The 19,475-nt window shown below is 43.3% G+C and overlaps 1 protein-coding gene across 5 annotated transcripts in view; it reads left to right on the forward strand.

Moving 5' to 3' along the window:
• The window catches only part of ANGEL1 (angel homolog 1), a 39,244-nt gene extending 23,179 nt beyond the window's left edge, over positions 1 to 16,065 (forward strand). For all 5 annotated transcript variants that reach the window (XM_032344845.1, XM_032344846.1, XM_032344847.1 and 2 more), the window contains 3 exons: positions 12,433 to 12,502; positions 13,028 to 13,191; positions 13,954 to 16,065. In XM_032344845.1, the coding sequence (XP_032200736.1) occupies positions 12,433 to 12,502; positions 13,028 to 13,191; positions 13,954 to 14,114 (395 nt within the window). In that variant the 3' untranslated portion in view covers positions 14,115 to 16,065. The remainder of the gene's footprint in view (positions 1 to 12,432; positions 12,503 to 13,027; positions 13,192 to 13,953) is intronic.
• Positions 16,066 to 19,475: the final 3,410 nt, after the last annotated feature.

The following is a 19,475-nucleotide window of genomic DNA, read 5'->3' on the forward strand; positions in this document are numbered from 1 at the left end:
AGTACAAAAATAATTGCCTTTATAAAATAAGTTCAGACATTGCAGGACATCAGAAGTTGAAATGGAAGCTGCAGAGCCAGGAAAAAATAAAAAGTTTAAAAATCACATAAAATGAAGACAAAATTGGTACAGCATAAGAAGGAATGGGAATAGAGACTGCTGAAAACGGACCAAGAGACAGAAGCCATGAAAGAAAAAGCAAGATAAAAAGGACGTAAAAGATAACAGGGATTAGAAATGATAGTAGTGGAAGATCTGGAGACTCTTAACGTACACAAAGTTGGAGTTCACAGAGAAGAAAACCAATATAATGGCACAAAAGAAATGCGTAAAGGTATGATTCAAGGAAAATTTTTCCCAAAGTTAAAAGATTTGAGTCTTCAAATTAAGATAAAGTACCATATTTCAGTAGTAAATGACATAGGAGAATCAACAATAAGATATCTTACTGAAGTTACTAGAAGCCAGAGACAGAAGAATCCTTTGGGCAGTTGAACCAAAAAGATTGGGCTGCTCTTTAGGGTAAAAATAACCAGGTTGGCTTCAGACTTCTTAACATTATCATTCAACTCTAGAACACAAGAGAACAAGGCTTCATGGAAGGAAGGTATGATTCAAGATTTCATACTCAACCAAAAGCTCTTGTTGACCAAACTGTGAGAACAACCTAAAATAACCAAGCCATGACTGTATTAGAAGGCCTGGTGATAAGCAATGAATTTATTTTTTCTTGTAGGAATTTAATTTGAATTGGCATTTTGCACAAAGCAAACATTTCAGTGGCTTTATTATTATTTTTTTATTGTGAAGTTAAATCTGTTATGTAGCTCTAGCAATAGCGATTATGGTAATGACCCCCATGTGTGAAGCAGCTACCATGCTCCAGGAACTGAGAGAGCTGCTGGTATTAAGTGGACTCAGGCAGGGAAGCAGTGACTTAGTGCTTTAGAATTACAAAATCCTAAAGTTAAGACAGTAGTAGGACCCCACATTTCATGTTAAGAAGAATATATTATTAAAAACCAAACCAAAACAGTATTGTACTTGAAACATAAAACAAGCATTTCAATCTAATACAAAATGAAACCTTTAAAACATATACTGATGATCACTTTGTAAGTAGAATCATTATGTAGGGGGAAAATATCCAATTCACTAGCAGTGCAAAATAATTAGCAGTATTTTCAAAACTGAGATTAAATTTGGGTAAACACACTGATCCACCATAAGTGTAGTTACCATCTATCACTGTACAAAATTATTACAGTATTACTCTGTTCCCTGTGTTGCATTTTTCATACCTATGATTTACTTACTTTATAACTGGAATTTTGTACCTCTTAATCTCCTTCACCTATTTTGCCTCTCCTTTAGCTCCTCCCCTCTGTCAACCACTGATTTGTTCTCTGTATTTATGAGTCTGTTTCTATTTTGTTCTTTGTTTTGATTTTTAGATTTCACATGCAGATGAAATCATATGGTATTTGTCTTTCTCTAAGTTATTTCACTCATAGTGCCCTCTAGGTCCACCTATGTTGTCACAAATGGCAAGATTTCATTCTTTTTTATGGCTGAGTAATATTCCGTGTGTGTGTGTGTGTGTGTGTGTGTACGGACATTCTATGTTCTTCATCCATTCATCTGTTGATGGACACTAGGGCTGCTTCCATATCTGTGCTAATGTAAATGAGGCTCCAGTAAACATTGGGGTGCTTGTATCTTTCTGAAATAGTGTTTTTGTTTTCTTTGGGTAATTATCCAGAAGTGGAGTTACTAGGTCATATGGTATTTCTATTTTTAATTTTTTGAGGACCTTTCATACTGTTTTCCACAGTTACTGGTTTATATTCCCACCATGAATAGAAAGTCTTAAGTGTAATAAGGAGATCATAATATGTGGTCTCTTATCTAGAAGATGTGTTAGCAAATAATATTTCCAGTCTAATACTAGAGTCATGCAACCCACCACTGCACAGTGCACAAAGGTTCCCTTTTCTCCACATTGTTTTCAACACTTGTTCTTGTCTTTTTGATACTAGCCATTCTGACTACATTCTGATATGAAGTGATAGCTCATTGTGGCTTTGATTTTTGTTTCCCTGATGATTAGTGATATTGAGCATCTTTCCATGTTTTTGTTGGCCATCTGTATGTCTTCTTTGGAAAAGTGTTTATCTCATGAATGTCTTTTAAAGACTCCAGATGTAAAAATGTGCCACCATTTTTAGAACATGAGTAGAAAGACGTAAGTGCAATAAGACCATATGTGATCTTTCTTTCTAGAAGATGTATTTAGATGTGGTAACAAATAATATTTCCAGTCTAATACTAGAGTCATGCAGCCTACCAGTGCACATCAGAACTTTCCAACTTGACCGTGACACTGATTTAACAGGCAGCATGTGAGGTGCAAAAGGAGCTGCAGTGCTAGGTCACGATGGCTGATATTGCATTGAGCAGAGAACTCTGCATTGCCCGGGTTGTGCAATAAAAACATCGTGATTCTCACTCTCCCCAACTCCCTTTGTGGGGGAATATTTCGTAAGAACAGAATCCAAATTTTAAGTCCCCTTCTTAAAAATATTTTCAATTACTAATGATTTCTTCTTTCCAGTATGGTCTTAAAGATCCTGAAAGAGGGTTACTCATTTTCTTTCTAATGACCACTTGCCTGTTTCCATCAACTCTGGACCTTCAGGTGTTTTAACAAATAACCAAAAAACCATGTGCCCAATAAAGTACATTATAGAAAAACCGATGGCTAATAGATGATTTTTGTAACCACTATTTACAAACTGACCAGATGGCCACAGACCAAAAGCTGTCTGATCAGTTGTCTAACCAGGAAAGTTCTGAATCAAGCTTCTCCACTGGCCCGTGCCAGAATACAATTTATCCTCTTCCCAAGTACTTGCAGAAGAGCTTGCTTGTTTGACCGCAGCTCTGGTAGAGGCAGCTATGGCCCATGTGTTCATCTGGTCTGGTGGGGCATGTGTGTGACTGCTAGAACAGTGCTGTTTGTACACAGTGCAGCTTGGACAGAACTGCGTGTTGAGTGAAACCGCGTGTTTAGTATCCTGCTGCTCACTGAGATTTTTCTTGTGTATCATAATGTAAAAGACACAACTCAAAACGAAGATATTAGCATTATAAATATTTAAGCTTCCAATAACATTACATCAACAACCATCAAGTGAAAGTGCAGGCATAACAAGGAACAGTATTCAGAAAGTAACTAACAGTAAAGGGTTTTAATTCTTCTGTCTTAGCCCACAACAGATCAAGTAGAAAAAAGATCACTAAGAATATGGAAGACTGTAATAATGTGTATATGGTAAATCTGATTGATGCATATCAAACTCTGAATACTGAAAGCAGAGGAAAGACATATTTTTAAGTATGCATAGGAAATTCTTAAGAATTAGACCACCAAAAAAAAAAAAACTCCATAAATCTCAAACAATAGAAGTTATACAGCCTTTCTTTGATTACACATGCAGTAAAAATAGAAATTAGAAACAAAAAAGAAAACATTATCATCTGGTTAGCTAGAAAACTTCAAACAACTTTTGAGTCAAAGGTGAAATTTAAGCTAAAATTGCAGAATATCTAGAAAATAATAATAATGAAAGTACCATGTATTTGTGGGATGTAATTAAAACTGTTCAGCGAAAAGTTTATGGAATTATGTGGAATATTTAGAATCACAGAATTACATGAATAGATAAGATAAAAGTAAGTAAATTACTGGGCAAAAAAACAGCTGTCAATTAGTTAGACCCTTTATCTAAGCTATTTTGAAGGGCAGGGAAGGAACAAGGGAATGTATCCAGATGCAGAATAACTAATAGGATTATAAGGGGGTTATTTTCCCACCTGAGTGAAATTGAGATGGAATATATTAATTTTAGAAAATGTATTTTAGTAAAGTTGGTTACAGAGGAGAGAGATAATCCAAGTAGGGAAGAAATACATAAAGTTCTCAGCTATGTAGTCCTACAAAAACACCAGACTCAGACTGATTGGAGAATGTCATCAAACCTTCAAAGAACTTGTAATTTCATTACTACTTAAATTATTACAGTGCACAGAAGAAGAAAGGAGCTGATTATTTTTATGCAACAAGTATTTTGACCCTGATACCTGACAACAGTTATACAGAAAAAACTATCAACACTAAAATTCTCCACTTATGAATACTGATGCAAAAAAATTTAAATAGAAGATCAGGAAACAATCTAGCAGCACATTGAAAGAGCATTAAATCATGACCAAATGGAGTATATCAGAAATACAAAGATTGTTTAATATTGGGAATTCTACTCATGTAACTTAACATACTAATATATATGAAATCTATTAAGATATGCAAAGTGCATCCTATAGATGTCCAAGAGACTGTTATAAAATCAACATCTATTCTAGATTCTTTTTAAAAGACCCCTCTCCCCTTAAATTAAGGAAAAACTAGATACAGGCATACCATGTTTTATTGTGGTTCACTTTATTGTGCTTTGCAGACATTATATTTTTTACAAATTGAAGGTTTGTGGCAACCTTACAGTGAGCAAGTCTATTAGCGCAATTTTTCCAGCACCGTTTGTTCACTTTGTATCTGTCACATTTTGATTATTCTTGTGATATTTCCTACTCTTTCATTATTATTATATCTGTTATGGTGATTGGTGATCTTTGATATTAATATAAGAATTGTTTTGGAGGGTCATGAGCCACACCCATGTAAGACGGCAAACTTAATCATCAAATGTTTCGTGTGTTCTGATGGCTCCACCAACCAGCCATTCCCCTGTCTTTCTCTCGCCCTCTTCTTAGGCCTTCCTGTTCCCTGAGACAAAACAATATTGAAGTTAGGCCAATTAGTAACCCTACAATGGCCTCTAAGCATTCAAGTGAAAGGAAGAGTCGCATCTCTCCCACTAAATCAAAAGCTAGAAATGATTAAGCTTAGTGAGACAGGCAATAGCTAGGCTTCCTGTCCTAAACAGTGAGCCAAGCTGTGAATGCAAAGAAAAAGTTCTTGAAAGAAATGAAAAGTGCTACTCCGGTGATCACATGAATGATAAGAAAGCAAAACAGCTTTACTGCTGATATGGAGAAAGTTTGGTGGTCTGGATGGAAGATCAGTTTAGCCACACTTCCTTAAGCCAAAGCCTAGTCCAGAGCAAGGCCCTAACTCTCTTCAATTCTGGGAAGCCTTAGAGGTGAGGGAAGTGCAGAAGAAAGCCTGAAGCTTCAGGGGTTGGTTCATAGTGTTTAGGGAAAGAGGCCATCTCCATAACGTCAAAGTCCAAGGTGAAGCAGCAAGTTATCCAGAAGATCCAGTGAAAATAATGAATGAAGGTGGCTACACTTAATGGATTTTCAGTGTAGACAGAACAGCCGTCCTTTGAAGGAACATGCTGTCTGGGACTTTCATAGCTAGAGAGGAGAAATCAATGCCTGACTTCAAAGCTTCAAAGGATAGGCTGACTCTCTTGTTAGGGGCTAACACAGCTAGTGACTTTAAGTTGAAGCCAGTGCTCATTCACCATTCCAAAAATCCTAGGGCCCTTCAGAATTATGCTAAAGCTATGAGCTGCCTATACTCTCTCAGTGGAGCAGCAAAGCCTGGCTGAGGGCACATCTGTTTACAACATGATATACTAAATATTTTAAGCCCACTGTTGAAACCTACTGCCTAGAAAAAAAGATTCCTTTCAAAATATTATTGGCAGTGCACCTGGTCACCCAAGACTCTGATATACATGTTCAAGAAGGTTAACATTGTTTGCATGCCTGTTAACATAGTATGCATTGTGAAGCCCATGGATCAAGGAAGGATTTTGACTTTCAAGTTTTATTATTGAAGAAATACATTTTGTAAGGCTATAGCTTCTGCAGATAGATGTTCCTCTGATGGATCTGGGCAGAGTGAATTGAAACCTTCTGGAAAGGCTTCCTTACTCCAGATGCATCTAAGAACATCTGTGACTCCTGAGAAGAGGTCGGATGCCAACATTAATTAACAAGAGTTTGGAAGAAGTTGATTCCAGCTGTCAGGGATGACTGTGAGGGGTTCGTGACTTCGGTGGAGGATGTAACAGAGATGTGGGGGAAACAGGAAGATAACTAGAAGAGCCATGGAGCCTGGAGATGGGACTGAATTGCTGCAATCTTAGGATAAAACTCGAACTTATGGGGAGTTGCTTCTTCTTCTTCTTTTTTTTTTTTTTTAAGATTTTATTTATTTATTAGAGAGAGAGCATGAGTGGGGAGTTGGGGGAGAGGGACAAGCCAACTCCCTGCTGTAGGGATTCCCAGGACCCTGAGATCATGACCTGAGCTGAAATCAAAAGTCGATGCTCAACTGAGCCACATCAGTGCCCCCAAAGGATTTAGAATATTATATAATCTTAGTTGATAAGGCAGGATCTGGGTATGAGAGGATTGACGCCAATGTTGAAAGAAATTCTCTGGGAAGAATGCTGTCACATGCTACAGAGAAACCATTTATGACCACCACCCTCATTAGTCAGCAGCCATCCATACTGAGGCAAGACCCTCCACCAGCAAAAAGACTACAACTTGCTGAAAGTTCGGGTGATGGTTAGCATTTTTTAGCAAATATTTTTACATTAAGGTATGTACATTTTTTTTTTAGACACAATGCTACTACACTCTTAGAAGACTGTATTATGGTATAAACATAACTTTTGTATGCACTGGGAAAGCCCCAAAATTCAGTTGACTGGCTTTATTGGGATATTTACTTTCCCGCCATGGTCTGGAATGGAACCCACCTAATCTTTGAGAATGATCTTGGTCTGTCAGAGTGCATGTTGGCAACAATGTGCCATGGAGATGAGGGGCAGGAGGAGGAGAGCGAAGCCACTGCAGGCCTGCAAATTAAAAACCGAAACCAAACCACAGCACTTACTCAGCTCCACGCATCAGCATCTGGCTTAAAGAAGACACTGTAGTAACATTCCTGTCAAAGTCAGGAATAGGACAAGGATAGCCAATCTTGTTTTGCAGCTGTATTCAAAGATGCCAGCCAATAGACAGAGAAACAGAAATGTGGGTGGGTAAACAGAAGTAACAAAATGGAGGGGAGGGGATAATTACTTGCTCATGTTTTTAGGTAACTGGTAATCCAAGAGAATCAACTAACAGCTATTATAGGCATTGAGATAGTTCTGGAAAGTAGCTGGTATAATATGAATATATAGAAAAACAATAATATTTGTGTATAAAAATAAGGATATACTTGTTAGGAGATAATAATGAAAAAAAAAAAGACCCTATTTATAATGCCAACAAAAAAGAAAAAAATCAACAGGGAAAATGTAAAGTGTATGAAGGAATATTCCGTTTAATCTGAATTATTAAATTACTTGGCATGAAATTGTCCATAACATTCCTTTACCCTTTAAAAAAAAAAAAAGCTTTACTGTGATGAAATTCATATATCATAAAATATACCCATTTGAAATGTGCAAGCCATTGGCTTTTATTCTATTCAGAATTGTGTATACATCACCACAATCTAATTGTAGAACATTTTCATCCCTCCTGAAAGGAACCCAGTATCTATTAGCCATCATTGTCCATTCACCCCTCCCCTTGTGAAACATTAATTGAATATGGCCTTGCAGGTTTCTGAACACTCAGTTCTATTTCATTCACTTTATGTCCATCCTTATGCCAGTACCACAGTGTCTTATTTTAGCTTTGTATAAGTTTGAAATAGAGAAGTTACATCCTATGACTTGGTGGGGTTTCAAGATTATTTTGTTTATTCTGAGTCCCTTTCATTTCTATATGAATTTCAGAATCATCATGTCAGTTTCTGCAAAGAAGCTAGTTGGGGGATTTTTGATAGGGATTTAGAAATCTGTAGATCAGTTTGGGAGGTATTGCCATTTTATTATTATTTTTAAAAAATATTTATTTGACAGAGAGAGATCACAAGTAGGCAGAGAGGCAGGTAGAGAAAGAGGGGGAAACAGGCTCTCCGCTGAGCAGAGATCCCGATCCGGGACTCGATCCCAGGACCGTGAGATCATGACCTGAGCCGAAGGCAGAGGCTTAACCCACTGAGCCACCTAGGCGCCCCGGTATTGCCATTTTAGTAATACTATCTTATGATCAATATATATCAGTGTTTTTTTTCATTTATTTAGATCTTTAATTTCTTTCCATGTTTTGTAGTCTTCAGTATGTAAGTATTAGGCTTTTGTGAAATTTATTACTATTTTATTCATTTTGATATTGTGTTTTCTTAATTTCATTTTTAGATTTTTACTGCTAGTGTATAGAAATGCAGTTTTTGTACATTAATCTTCTATGTTGCAGTCTTGAGAACTCATTTATTCTAATAGTTTTTTAGTGGATTTCTTAGGGTTTCTGTATAAGAGATCATGTCATCTTGCATACAAAAAGAGCATTACTTCTTCCCCTCTAATCTGGATGCCTTTTATTTCTTTTTCTTCCATGATTGCCCTGGCTAGGCCTCTCTAAAGTTGAGTGGTGAGAGTGGACATCCTTGTTTTGTTCCTGATCTTAGGGGTAGAGCTCTTAAGTGTGTTGTGAATTAAGTGTGATGTGAGCCCTGGGGTTTTTGTGGATTCTCTTTATCTGGTTGGAGAAGTTTTCTTCTTCTTCTTTTTTTTTTTTTTTTTTTTTTAAAGATTTTATTTATTTATTTGACAGAGAGAGAAATCACAAGTAGGCGGAGAGTCAGGCAGAGAGAGAGAGAGAAGCAGGCTCCCGCTGAGCAAAGAGCCCGATGCGGGGCTCGATCCTAGAACACTGAGATCATGACCTGAGCCGAAGGCAGCGGCTTAATCCACTGAGCCACCCAGGCGCCCCTCTTCTTCTTCTTTTTTTTTCAAAGATTTTATTTATTCATTTGACAGAGAGAGACAGCAAGAGAGGGAACACAAGCAGGAGGAGTGGGAGAGGGAGAAGCAGGCTTCCTGCTGAGCAAGGAGCCTGATGGTAGGGCTCAATCCAGGATCCTGGGATCTTGACCTGAGCAGATGCCTAATGACTGAGCCACCCAAGCACCCCAAGAAGTTCTCTTCTGTGTTTAGTTTTTAATGTTGCTTTTACCCCCATAAAGCAGTGTTGAATTTTGTCGAATGGTTTTTCTGTGTGTGTTCAGATGATCATGTGGTTTTTATCCGTTAGTAATCTAGTAGTATACTATATTACATTAATTGATTTTTCAGACGCTAAACCAGCCTTACATTCCTAGGATAAATTGTACATGGTCATAGTATATAATCATTTTTTATTTTGCTGGATTTGGTTTGCTGATACATTGTTTTGGTGTTCTGAGACTTAACTTTCAACATGGGGAAGGAGGGTGTTTATACTCGATTCAATTCTGACACCATCTACCCAGAGATCACACAGGTGAAATAAAGGCTCAGTCATGTAAGACTTGCCCCACTTCCCAACTTCAGACACCAATCACAAGCCCACCCTGTGCTTCCAGCAACCTCCCGCTTGGACTTTAGATACCAGTCACAAGTCCAGGTTATTAACTGTACTTTCTGACCAACTGGCTGTTAAAAATCAGAGGTTCCCGTGAGTCTTTCCTTCCTTGGGTTTAATTAAGTTGCTGTAACAGCTCACAAAACTGAGAGAAACATTTTACTCATTAGATTACCTGTTTATTATAAAAGGATAAAACTTAGGAACAAGCCAGATGGAAGAGATGCATAGGACAATGTATTTGGGAAGTTTCCATGCTCTCTGTAGACCCCATTCTCCCCAAATCTCCATGTAGTTACCAGTCCAGAAGCTCTCTGAAGGCTTTGCTACATAGGCAGTGTTGATTAAATCATTGGCTATTGGTGAGTCAAGCTCCAGCCCACTTCCTTCCCAGGAAGTTTAGGGAACTGGGACAGAAATTTCCAACCCATAATAGCAGGTTGGTTCCTCTGGTAACCAGCCCTCATCTTTAGGTGATTTCCAAAAGTCACCTCATAATATAACAAAAGACACCTTTATCACTCTGATCTCTTGAGAAATTCTAAGGGTTTTGGGAGCTATGAGTCAGGAGCTGTGGACAAGACCAAATATATATTTATTTCTTATAAATTATAATGTCATAATCATTGAAGAATTTTGCATGGACATTCACAGGGGATATTCTATAGTGTTCTTTGTGATGTTTTTGTCTAATTTTGATTAACACCATGAGTTGAGCATGAGTTGAGAAGTGTCCCATCTTAATTTTTAGAAGTGTTTATGAAGTAAGTATCTGTATTACTACTACTTTAAGTGTTTGGCAGAATTAACCAATAAAGTCATCTAGTCCTGGGCTTTTCTCTGTGGGAACTTTTTAAATTATTAATTTAATTTCTTTACTTGCTTATAGGCTATTCAGATTGTCTATTTTTTCTCAAATCTGTTTACATAGTTTGTGTCTTTTTATTTTATTTTTTAAATTTTATTTATTTATTTGACAGAGAGAGAGATCACAAGTAGCCAGAGAGGCTGGCAGAGGGTTGGGGGGAAGCAGGCTTCTTGCTGAGCAGAGAGCCCGATGTGGGGCTCCATCCCAGGACCCTGGGATCATGACCTGAGCTGAAGGCAGAGGCTTTAACCTGCTGAGCCACCCAGGCACCCCTGTATCTTTTTAGAAATTTGTTCATTTCATCTAAGTTATCAAATTTGTTGGTATATAGTTGTTTATATTATTCTCATAATTTAAAAATTTCTGTAGGGTTGGTAGTGGTGGCCCTTCTTCCATTCTTAGTTTTAGTAACTTAGTAACTTGGGCCTTCTTTTTTTTTTTTTTTTTTTGGTCAGTCTAGCAAGGGTTTGTCAGTTTTGTTGATCCTTTTTACCCTGTTGTCTTAGTTGGTTTGGGCTATTATAACAAAATATCACAGCCTAGATGGTTTATAAACAACAGAAATTTATTTCTCACAGTTCTGGAGCTGGAAGTCTAAGATCAGAATGCCAGAATGGTCCAATTCTGGTGAGGGCCCTCTTCTGAGTTGTTGAGTGCTAATTTCTTGTGTCCTCATAGGGCAGAAAGAGGGTGAGGGAGCTCTCTGAGATCCAAGCCTCTTGTAAGGGCATTAATCCTATGCCCAAAGGCTCCACCCTCATGACCTAATTACCTCCCAAAGGCCCACCTCCCAAATACCATTTCACTGGGGGGTGGGATTTCAGTGTACTTTGGGGAGACACAAACACTCAGTCCGTAACACTTATTAATGTCAGTGGGATCTGTAATAATATCCCCTCTTTCTTTCCTGATACTGTGTATCTTTTTTCTTTTTTTTTCGTGTGTTTGTGTGTATACTTATTTTTGTGTATTTAAGAATGCATACATACATATTACATTGTGTGCATACATATGTATGTATACTACACACATACATATATACATACACAGCAGATGGTATGTGATAGAAAATCTCTGAAGGAATATACCAGGGATTTGGTAACATTGGTTGCTTCTGGAGAGGGAAATTGAGTGGCAGGAGTCCCGGAATGGGAGGGAGACTTTTCACTGATATTTTTCTCTACATTTTGATTTTTGTACCATGTGACTCTATTACCTAAAAAAATAAATTTATTTCTAAAGAATAAATTTAAATAAACTATTTAAAAAGGTGCTGGGCCCTACTGGGTATTTATCCCGAAGATACAGATGTAGTGAAAAGAAGGGCCATCTGTACCCCAATGTTTATAGCAGCAATGGCCACGGTCGCCAAACTGTGGAAAGAACCAAGATGCCCTTCAACGGACAAATGGATAAGGAAGATGTGGTCCATATACACTATGGAGTATTATGCCTCCATGAGAAAGGATGAATACCCAACTTTTGTAGCAACATGGACGGGACAGGAAGAGATTATGCTGAGTGAAATAAGTCAAGCAGAGAGAGTCAATTATCATATGGTTTCACTTACTTGTGGAGCATAACAAATAGCATGGAGGACAAGGGGAGTTGGAGAGGAGAAGGGAGTTGAGGGAAATTGGAAGGGGAGGTGAACCATGAGAGACCGTGGACTCTGAAAAACAACCTGAGGGTTTTGAAGGGGCAGGGGGTGGGAGGTTGGAGGAGCCAGGTGGTGGGTATTGGAGAGGGCACGGATTGCATGGAGCACTGGGTGTGGTGCAAAAACAATGAATACTGTTACTGTTAAGCTGAAAATAAATTTAAAATTTTTTTTTTTTTTTTAAAGTGCTTAGCCAAGGAAGAAATGTCTGTGTTCAAGGTCTCTGTCTGCCTTCCTACAAAGTTGATCCATTGTTTTCTTTGTCCCATCACCTCTTCTCTTATCCTTTCCCCTTTTGGAGCAATCTGGTCCAAGGATCTGAGAGGGGTCCCAGGGTGCAAGGTTCTTGCCCTGCTTCACTCTCTGGGAATAAAAAAAATCTCTTCTCTCTGGTTTTCTACAGAGCGACCTGCTGACTGGGCCCCGTCTGTCCTTGAGGAAGACACTCTGGAGCCTGAGCCTGTCTTCCCCAGGTGATCTTCCTTCCGGTTCCCTGCAGCCTGCTTTCCAGCCCCCATCTGGGTGAATGAGAGAGAGTCTCATTGGCTTTCCTCAGGCTGATTTGGGGAGCAATTTTGCTGAGGTCTCTCTTCTCCTAATACGTGCTAAGCTTTTGGAAGGGCTGGTGTGCAGAGGCCAGAGGTGACCCACCTAGGTTCTTGCAGATGAAGAACCCATGCACATTTCCTCAGGGGGTGAGGCTTCACAGAAGAACTTGCTGACCCCTGGACAGGGTACCTTAGGTATACTTCACCAGGTAATGAGAGGAGAGTGGGATGGGGGTGGGGTGAGGAAGGTCAGGGGACTGTATAAATGTGTCTATTTCTAGGCTGATTTTAGCTAAGACCATCTGCCTCTTATTAGCATGGGAAGGAATTTGCTGAGATAGAGTTAGTTGGGATTGGCCCTTGAAAAAACTATAAAACCCATAGAGGAAGTGACTTTGAGAAAAGGTCAATAATGTTTGTTGACTGACCTCTTCCTTTTCATCCCTGCAGGACTGTAGGCACCATCCAGCACTGCCTTCACCTGACCTCAGTATATACTCATTTCCTGCCCCAGCATGGCCGCCCAGAGGTCACCACAATGCCCCTGGGTCTTGGAACGACAGTGGATTACATCTTCTTCTCAGCCGAGTCCTGCGAGAATGGGAACAGAACGGGTAAGCCTGGTGGATCCTGGGTTCATAGAAGCCACCTCAGAAGTCCCTGGGAACAGCTGATGGTGAAGGTCAGGCATTTGGTCACATGGCTTGGGCTGCTGGGACCAGACTCCCCAAAGAGCAGATTTCATATCTACCTGGCACCAGTCATCCTCATTGTAATTCCCTTATTAGGCCACTCACCTGCCTTTATATCTTCGGAGCTTCAGAGAGAGGTGGGCAGAACCAGCCTTATCTCTATTTAGGAGGTAAAAATAGAGCACCAGGAGGTTAGTGGACTTTGAATGTGGCAGCCATTTGGGGAGGGACTTGGTTAGGTTAGAGACCCTGTTTCTTGTTTCTTCACCCTCTACCAGCAGTCACAGTGTGGCAGCCTACCGGCCTTATGGCTGGTTTGTTTAAAGCATGTCTTTTAAAATGTTTGAATTGATTCCCTATGTTTAAAAAAAATCAAATTTTATGTAGGAAACCTGGATTTCCAGCTTTTCTTGGAAAGTCCAAAGTTTTCATAGATGCTGGGCCTGGGCACCCGTTCTTTGGTTGCCACAGTCTCCCGGAACCTACCCTGCTCCATTCAATGATACATCCCAGGGTATCTCAGAAAGGGAGGCCTCAGCCAGAGGCAGCTGGGAGAGGTAAGGGGTGGCGGGGCAGCCAAGGAGATGCAGCCTCCATAAAGCATAGCTCCCACAGGCCCCAGTACCCCCATGCAGTGGCCCTGGCTGCTTTCTCACTCTCACTGGCTTCTGCTTTGTGCCCCAGATCGCAGGCTGGATCAAGATGGGACTCTCAAGCTTCTGGGCCGTCTCTCCCTCCTCTCTGAAGAGATTCTCTGGGCTGCCAACGGCTTGCCCAACCCCTTCTGCTCTTCAGACCACCTCTGCCTGCTGGCCAGCTTTGGGATGGAAGTCACCGCCCCATGATGGGGTTCCCGGGGGAAGAGAGCTTCTCTTCCAGAAGAGCTCACTGGGTCAGAGACTGTGGAAATACCCCATACTTCTGGAAACTTAGATCCAAGAAACTTACATCCCCTCCCCTCCCCTCCTTTCCCCCATTTCCCTTTTCCCATGGTTAGATTTTCTCCAGGCCTGTCCACGTTCTCTGCCTGTGGTCCCTGCCCCGCCCCAACCTCTTCCTAATCCTGTGCCACATACTCAGTGGCCCTGGGAGAGGCAGAAGGGGGGCTCCCCTTTCATTCCATGTATCCAGTGCTCCCCCTTAATTTTTAATTACCAGGGTTGCGGGAGCTATTGATCTCATTGGTTATTTGCTTTCAGGCCGTTTCTTGATGGTATCTTCTAACCCAGTCTTCTTTCTGCTTTCATGACCTCTGGGCCCAGCCCTCTTGCCAGACACACACATGTGAGGTGTGTAGCGTGCATGTGTCCTCTCAGTGTGGGACTGCTCTGTACGGCCATGCCTGCCTCCGACCAGCCCACTTTCCACACTGGGGCTGTCGACCTCTTCACAGGTCGAGAGCATGACCTGGTAGCTGTGTATTGGCAGGCAGCGGCAGGGCCGTGGGCCCTCCTCCCCTCTTATCCTCTGTGTCTCATGAGGCGTTCGTCATGCCACCCAGGCCATACTCCTCATCTGGCCGCGGGGAATGAACGGGCCTCATAGCCTGTAACAGCAGCTTCAGGGATGCACTACCTGCCCCAGCAGCCTCTGAGCCTCCAACCCAGAGCTCCCACAGCCCTGGCACGCTTTCTCGAGGGCTCTTCCCTTTTTCCAGGCTGCTGTGAGAGATGTGCAAGTGTGAAGCCCTGTGTGGGGTCAGTGGACTGAAATAGGAGTTTGAGGTTTAAAAGGACAAGAAAGTACTTTCAGGAAACTCTTGTCTTACTGTATTCTGCCCCACGCAGAACTGGGGGGCTGGGAGGCCTGGTGGGGGTAAGAGCAGGCAGGCTGTGCGGCCACATTTCAGCTGGGACTCAAGACCTCAGGGACTTGTTCTTCCTCTGCACTCCTCAGAAGCTTTACAGTTCCTTTCCTCCCACCACTTTTTACCTCGCTGCTTCCCCTATTCCTGTCCATTTTCTCCTAAAACAGCCTGATGTGTGGCTCAGGCCAGACCCTCTCTGCAGAAGGTGGCCTTGGGCGAAACCTGTCCAAGCATTCGAGGTGGCAGTGCTGGGTTAGTTCTGGCCGGCAAGGCCTCAGCTGCTCATTGCCAGTGCTTTTCCTCCTAGCACAGGGCCACCCTGGCCTATTTGGGGTGCCCTTTGCCCACATGTATCACCTGCATGCCTTAATCTTTCATAGCTGGGGTGTGGCCTGGGTCTTCTGGGCCAGCAGCTCCTCATACCTCCCCCAACTCAGAGTAGCTGCTGGTCCTTGCAGATTAGCCTTGCTGTTGCCCCGCTCGGCCTCCGGAATGGGACTGAAGGGAATGGCAGAGAGGCTGGAATTAGGGACAGTTAGCCAGAGGTTCTCTCCCCCTTTTTTAAAAAGCCAAAGACCCAGCCTGAATTCTGCTGCTGTGTTCATGGTTATAAGCTTTCCATGCCCAGATACTGGGGAATTTATATGTGCGTGTATATTTTTGAACACTGTATCCTGGGTGCTGGGCATGTGCCTGTCTGAGCCCCAGGCCCACCTGTCCACACCCCGCCCATCGCTCATTCTGTTCGTCTCTCCCCGGGCACCTCCTGAGATAGTCTTAAGTCCATGTCCTATTGGTTTTCAGGACTGTGGCCCATCACTGTTCTCTTCTGCCAGGAAATGCAGTTTAAGACGGCTCAAGATGGCAGAGGGCAGGAGTTTTATAGGTGATCTTTTTCTTGTTTTCTTATTTGTTTCTGTTCTGGAAATGAAAGGGGAGTTTTAAGTGGTCATTTAAGCTCTCTTTTCCGAATAAAGGTTTACCATTTCCCCCCTATTGTTGATCATTTTGTTAGGATCCTGAAGGGCAAGGGGGAGAGAAGGCCTGGAGAGTGAGGTGGGCGAGAGGAAGAGACCAGTCCTGGGCGGAACCGTCAGGTCCTAAAGCTTGGCCTGAGCAAGGTGTAATCGCCCTGTGATAACTGGCACCTATCCCTGCTGCTCTGAGGCCTGCGAGGAACAGGGGCTGAAGAAGCCGCCTGCCTTGCCTTTTGTTGGGGTCCAGCTCTCTTCTCCCTCACCACGCTAGAGAACAGCTCTTTCAGCTGCTTTCATTCCCATTCCGTCTGCCCCCATACCTTCCCCTGGTCCCCATGCATTTCAGGAGGGTCTGTATGGAGCATGGGGTGAGCGGCGCTTTCCTGCTCAAAGCCACGACAGCTGCGTGAGGCACGACATGTGCCTGCCGGTTGCCTCTTGTTCAATGCCTATTTCTGGTCATCTTGTCTGCACGCTGGAGTCAGAGCTGGACTGTGCCCATCTGTTGCTGGAAAGGTTTCCCTCCTGGGCCTCATTCTGCTGGTACTTTCATCTTCCTCCCGCCTCCCCCTGCAGCAGGTCTATGAAGCCCACATGCCCATGGGAAGCCCTGAAACGAGGTGTGGCTTCCTGCCTTGCCTGAATCAGCCTCTGAGAATCTGAATTATTTAAAGTTACCTGGTGCTTCTGTGGAACCACCTGGGCTGGGATTCAGCCAAAAGAAAACAGCTAGGGATAAGGAACACCGCTTGTCATGTTGGCTTGGTCATTTGGTGACTGGGGGTAAGTTCATTCCTTCTTGTGTTTATATCTTGGTGAATTAAAGTAATAATCTTTTCCACTTGTGAGGAATTTTCAGACCTGAAATTGTGCTGATTGGGCTTTGGCAAGCAAGGGATGCTAAGACTTGAAGAGTATCATTGGTAGGCGTAGTTCTCGCCAGCCTGGCTGTGTGGTTTGCCTGTGGGCGAAGCATGATTTTGCAGCTCTGAGCTTTGAGGTGTATCCTCAGAGCCCCTTTCCTGGCCTGGAGGCTTTCCTGAGTCATGGAACATTTGCACAGACTTTTATTAAGTTCAAACAGTGCTTCCACACCCACTGTCAGTTGACCACACCATGTGGCAGCAGTGCCGGCGTTCATGTATTACCTTTATTTACATCTGAGGAAACCCAATTCCCACAGAGGTAGATTGAAGATCTCCTTTGCTTTATTCCTTGACACCCCACACGCCTCAGAACACAGCCTCTCCCGGAGTAGGAGAGACAGGTTATCTTGTAAGGAAAGACCCATGTTGGGTGGGCCTGGGAGAAGGGAACTCACCAACTGGCCTGCTGCTGGTTTTTGTCTTTAAACTTTGTTTTCTCTTCCCAGTTCTTGCCCTGGGGTAACAACTAACCAGAGGGTGGTTTTTTGATTGGGTATGTAATGCACAGTGTGGCCTCTCTTCTCCCAGGAGTCAGAGGGGGCCCCCTCCTCTAGTTTCTACCTGAGGAGAGAGTGGACCTTCGGCCCAGCACTTCCAGCCTCATCCTGGTGCGCCTCCCCCTTCCTGAGCAAATGCACGAAACCAAACTATTCTAGGCAGGGACCAGCCAGATGAGAGCCTGGTAGGGCCCAGCTTCCACCCCCGTTAGGAGAGTGTGAACCGAGTATGTTTCCAAGGCGACTCTGCCCCATGCCTCCTCAGGTCCTCTGCTGCAGAGGCCATACACAGCTGTGGAGAGAAGACTGGAGTCTCTACACTTAAATTCTGGGAGGTACCATCTTTCCCATGACCAAGCCCTTTCTTATTGGGGGTTGGAGGTAGTGCATATCCCCAGAGAGCTGTCCTTCTGGCCAACCTGAGGTGACCCATCTCCACTACCTGTCAAGCCTCAGCAGCTGGTCCCATAGCCCCTTGGCAAACACTAAGAGTTAGCAGGCAGCTCAGGTCGGGGCCATTTGCTTGGGTCTTTGCTATGACCACCTCTTCTTGTCACCACTGACCACCACTCTGGAGGGCAGAGACTGACAGATGGGGGTGACAAGAATTTTGACCTCTCCCTGTTCAGGGCTCCAAGAAATGCCACCTGCATCTGAAAGTCCAACACAAATCAATCCTGTGCCTAAATGAGGCTGGGACATGCTGAGAGCCTGGAGGAAACAGGGCAGCAGGAAATGAGGTACTCCCCGCCCCCCCCCCCCCGACACACACACACCATAAGTTGAGTCTGGATCCTCCCAGAAGTCCATGATGATATTTACCTGTGAATTCTAAGCAGTGTCCACAGTGAGCCTGCTGAACTCATGATGGACTCTGGTCCCAGCACGGACCCCCCTCATTTGTACACCAGCAATCCAGTGGTCCCACTGTGAATAAGCCCTATCACTGTAGTCTACCCACAGACCCCTGACTGGGTATTTTAGCTGGACTTGAATGTGTACAGTATAATGTTGCCTTTTGGTAAAGGTGTATAATCCACATTATTCACAGATTCTGGTTACCTTTTACCAAGGGGGTTTTTTGGGGTATCACTTAAATCAGACTTAAATGAGCCTGTAAGGAACAAAACTGCCTCTCTATAAAATACAGTCTGAGACATCCATGGATTTCAACAGACTGCGTCCCTTCCTGGCTGCCATGATTTACCACCATACCCCCGGAAGTGAGGGAGTCTCGCTGGTTAGCACAGGACCTAATGGGAATCAGCCGGAAGGAGGAGGCAGAAGGGGTAACAACTTCTTCTGACAAGTTCAGGTGTTACTCTCAGCTGAAGGGACGGAGAGCAGAGGAAAGAAGGGTTCATGTGAAAACTAAGGCTGTGGGGTCTAAGAGCTATTTCTGTGCAAGTCCGGTTACCATGGTTGGGCTAGTCTTAAACATGGGAAGGGGCCTGGAGGGGGAGCAGGGGTGATGGGTGGAACCAGATGTGTTCTCCAGACCGGTGGCTGTAGCCACCATGGATTCCATGCTGAGACTGTGGGCAACCGTGCTGAGGAGGGATTTCAGATCCCTGTTGCTGTGCTTTCCTGAAATAACCTTTCCTCCTAGGGGAATACTCCTCCTTCCTCCCCAGTCCCTGGGGGACTGCTGGGAACCGGGATGGGAGGAACAGATGCTGGCCCGCAGGGCTCAAGCTGGCTGTGTGAAGGGGAAGGGTTTGTTTACAGCCAGCAGGAAAGATCTCCCAGGTTGGGGTTAACAAGAGCAGAGTGGCTCAGGCAGGCTGAAGGGGATAGTCTGGGACCCTAGAAGTTTCACAATGACTACAGGAGCCTCAAGTTTTCCTGTTGGCTGGTTTGGGGCTCCCCTCACTTCTGGCCAGGTTCTTCCTGGAGCCACTGAGGCTGACTGGTGGGTGGGGTGGGCTCCAGCCTCAGCATCCAGGGGAAAGGAGACCAGGCTTCCATGTGGTTTCTGCCCGGCCCATGCAACCGGAGC

Source organism: Mustela erminea, chromosome 5 (assembly GCF_009829155.1).
Source record: "Mustela erminea isolate mMusErm1 chromosome 5, mMusErm1.Pri, whole genome shotgun sequence".
NCBI lineage: Eukaryota > Metazoa > Chordata > Mammalia > Carnivora > Mustelidae > Mustela > Mustela erminea.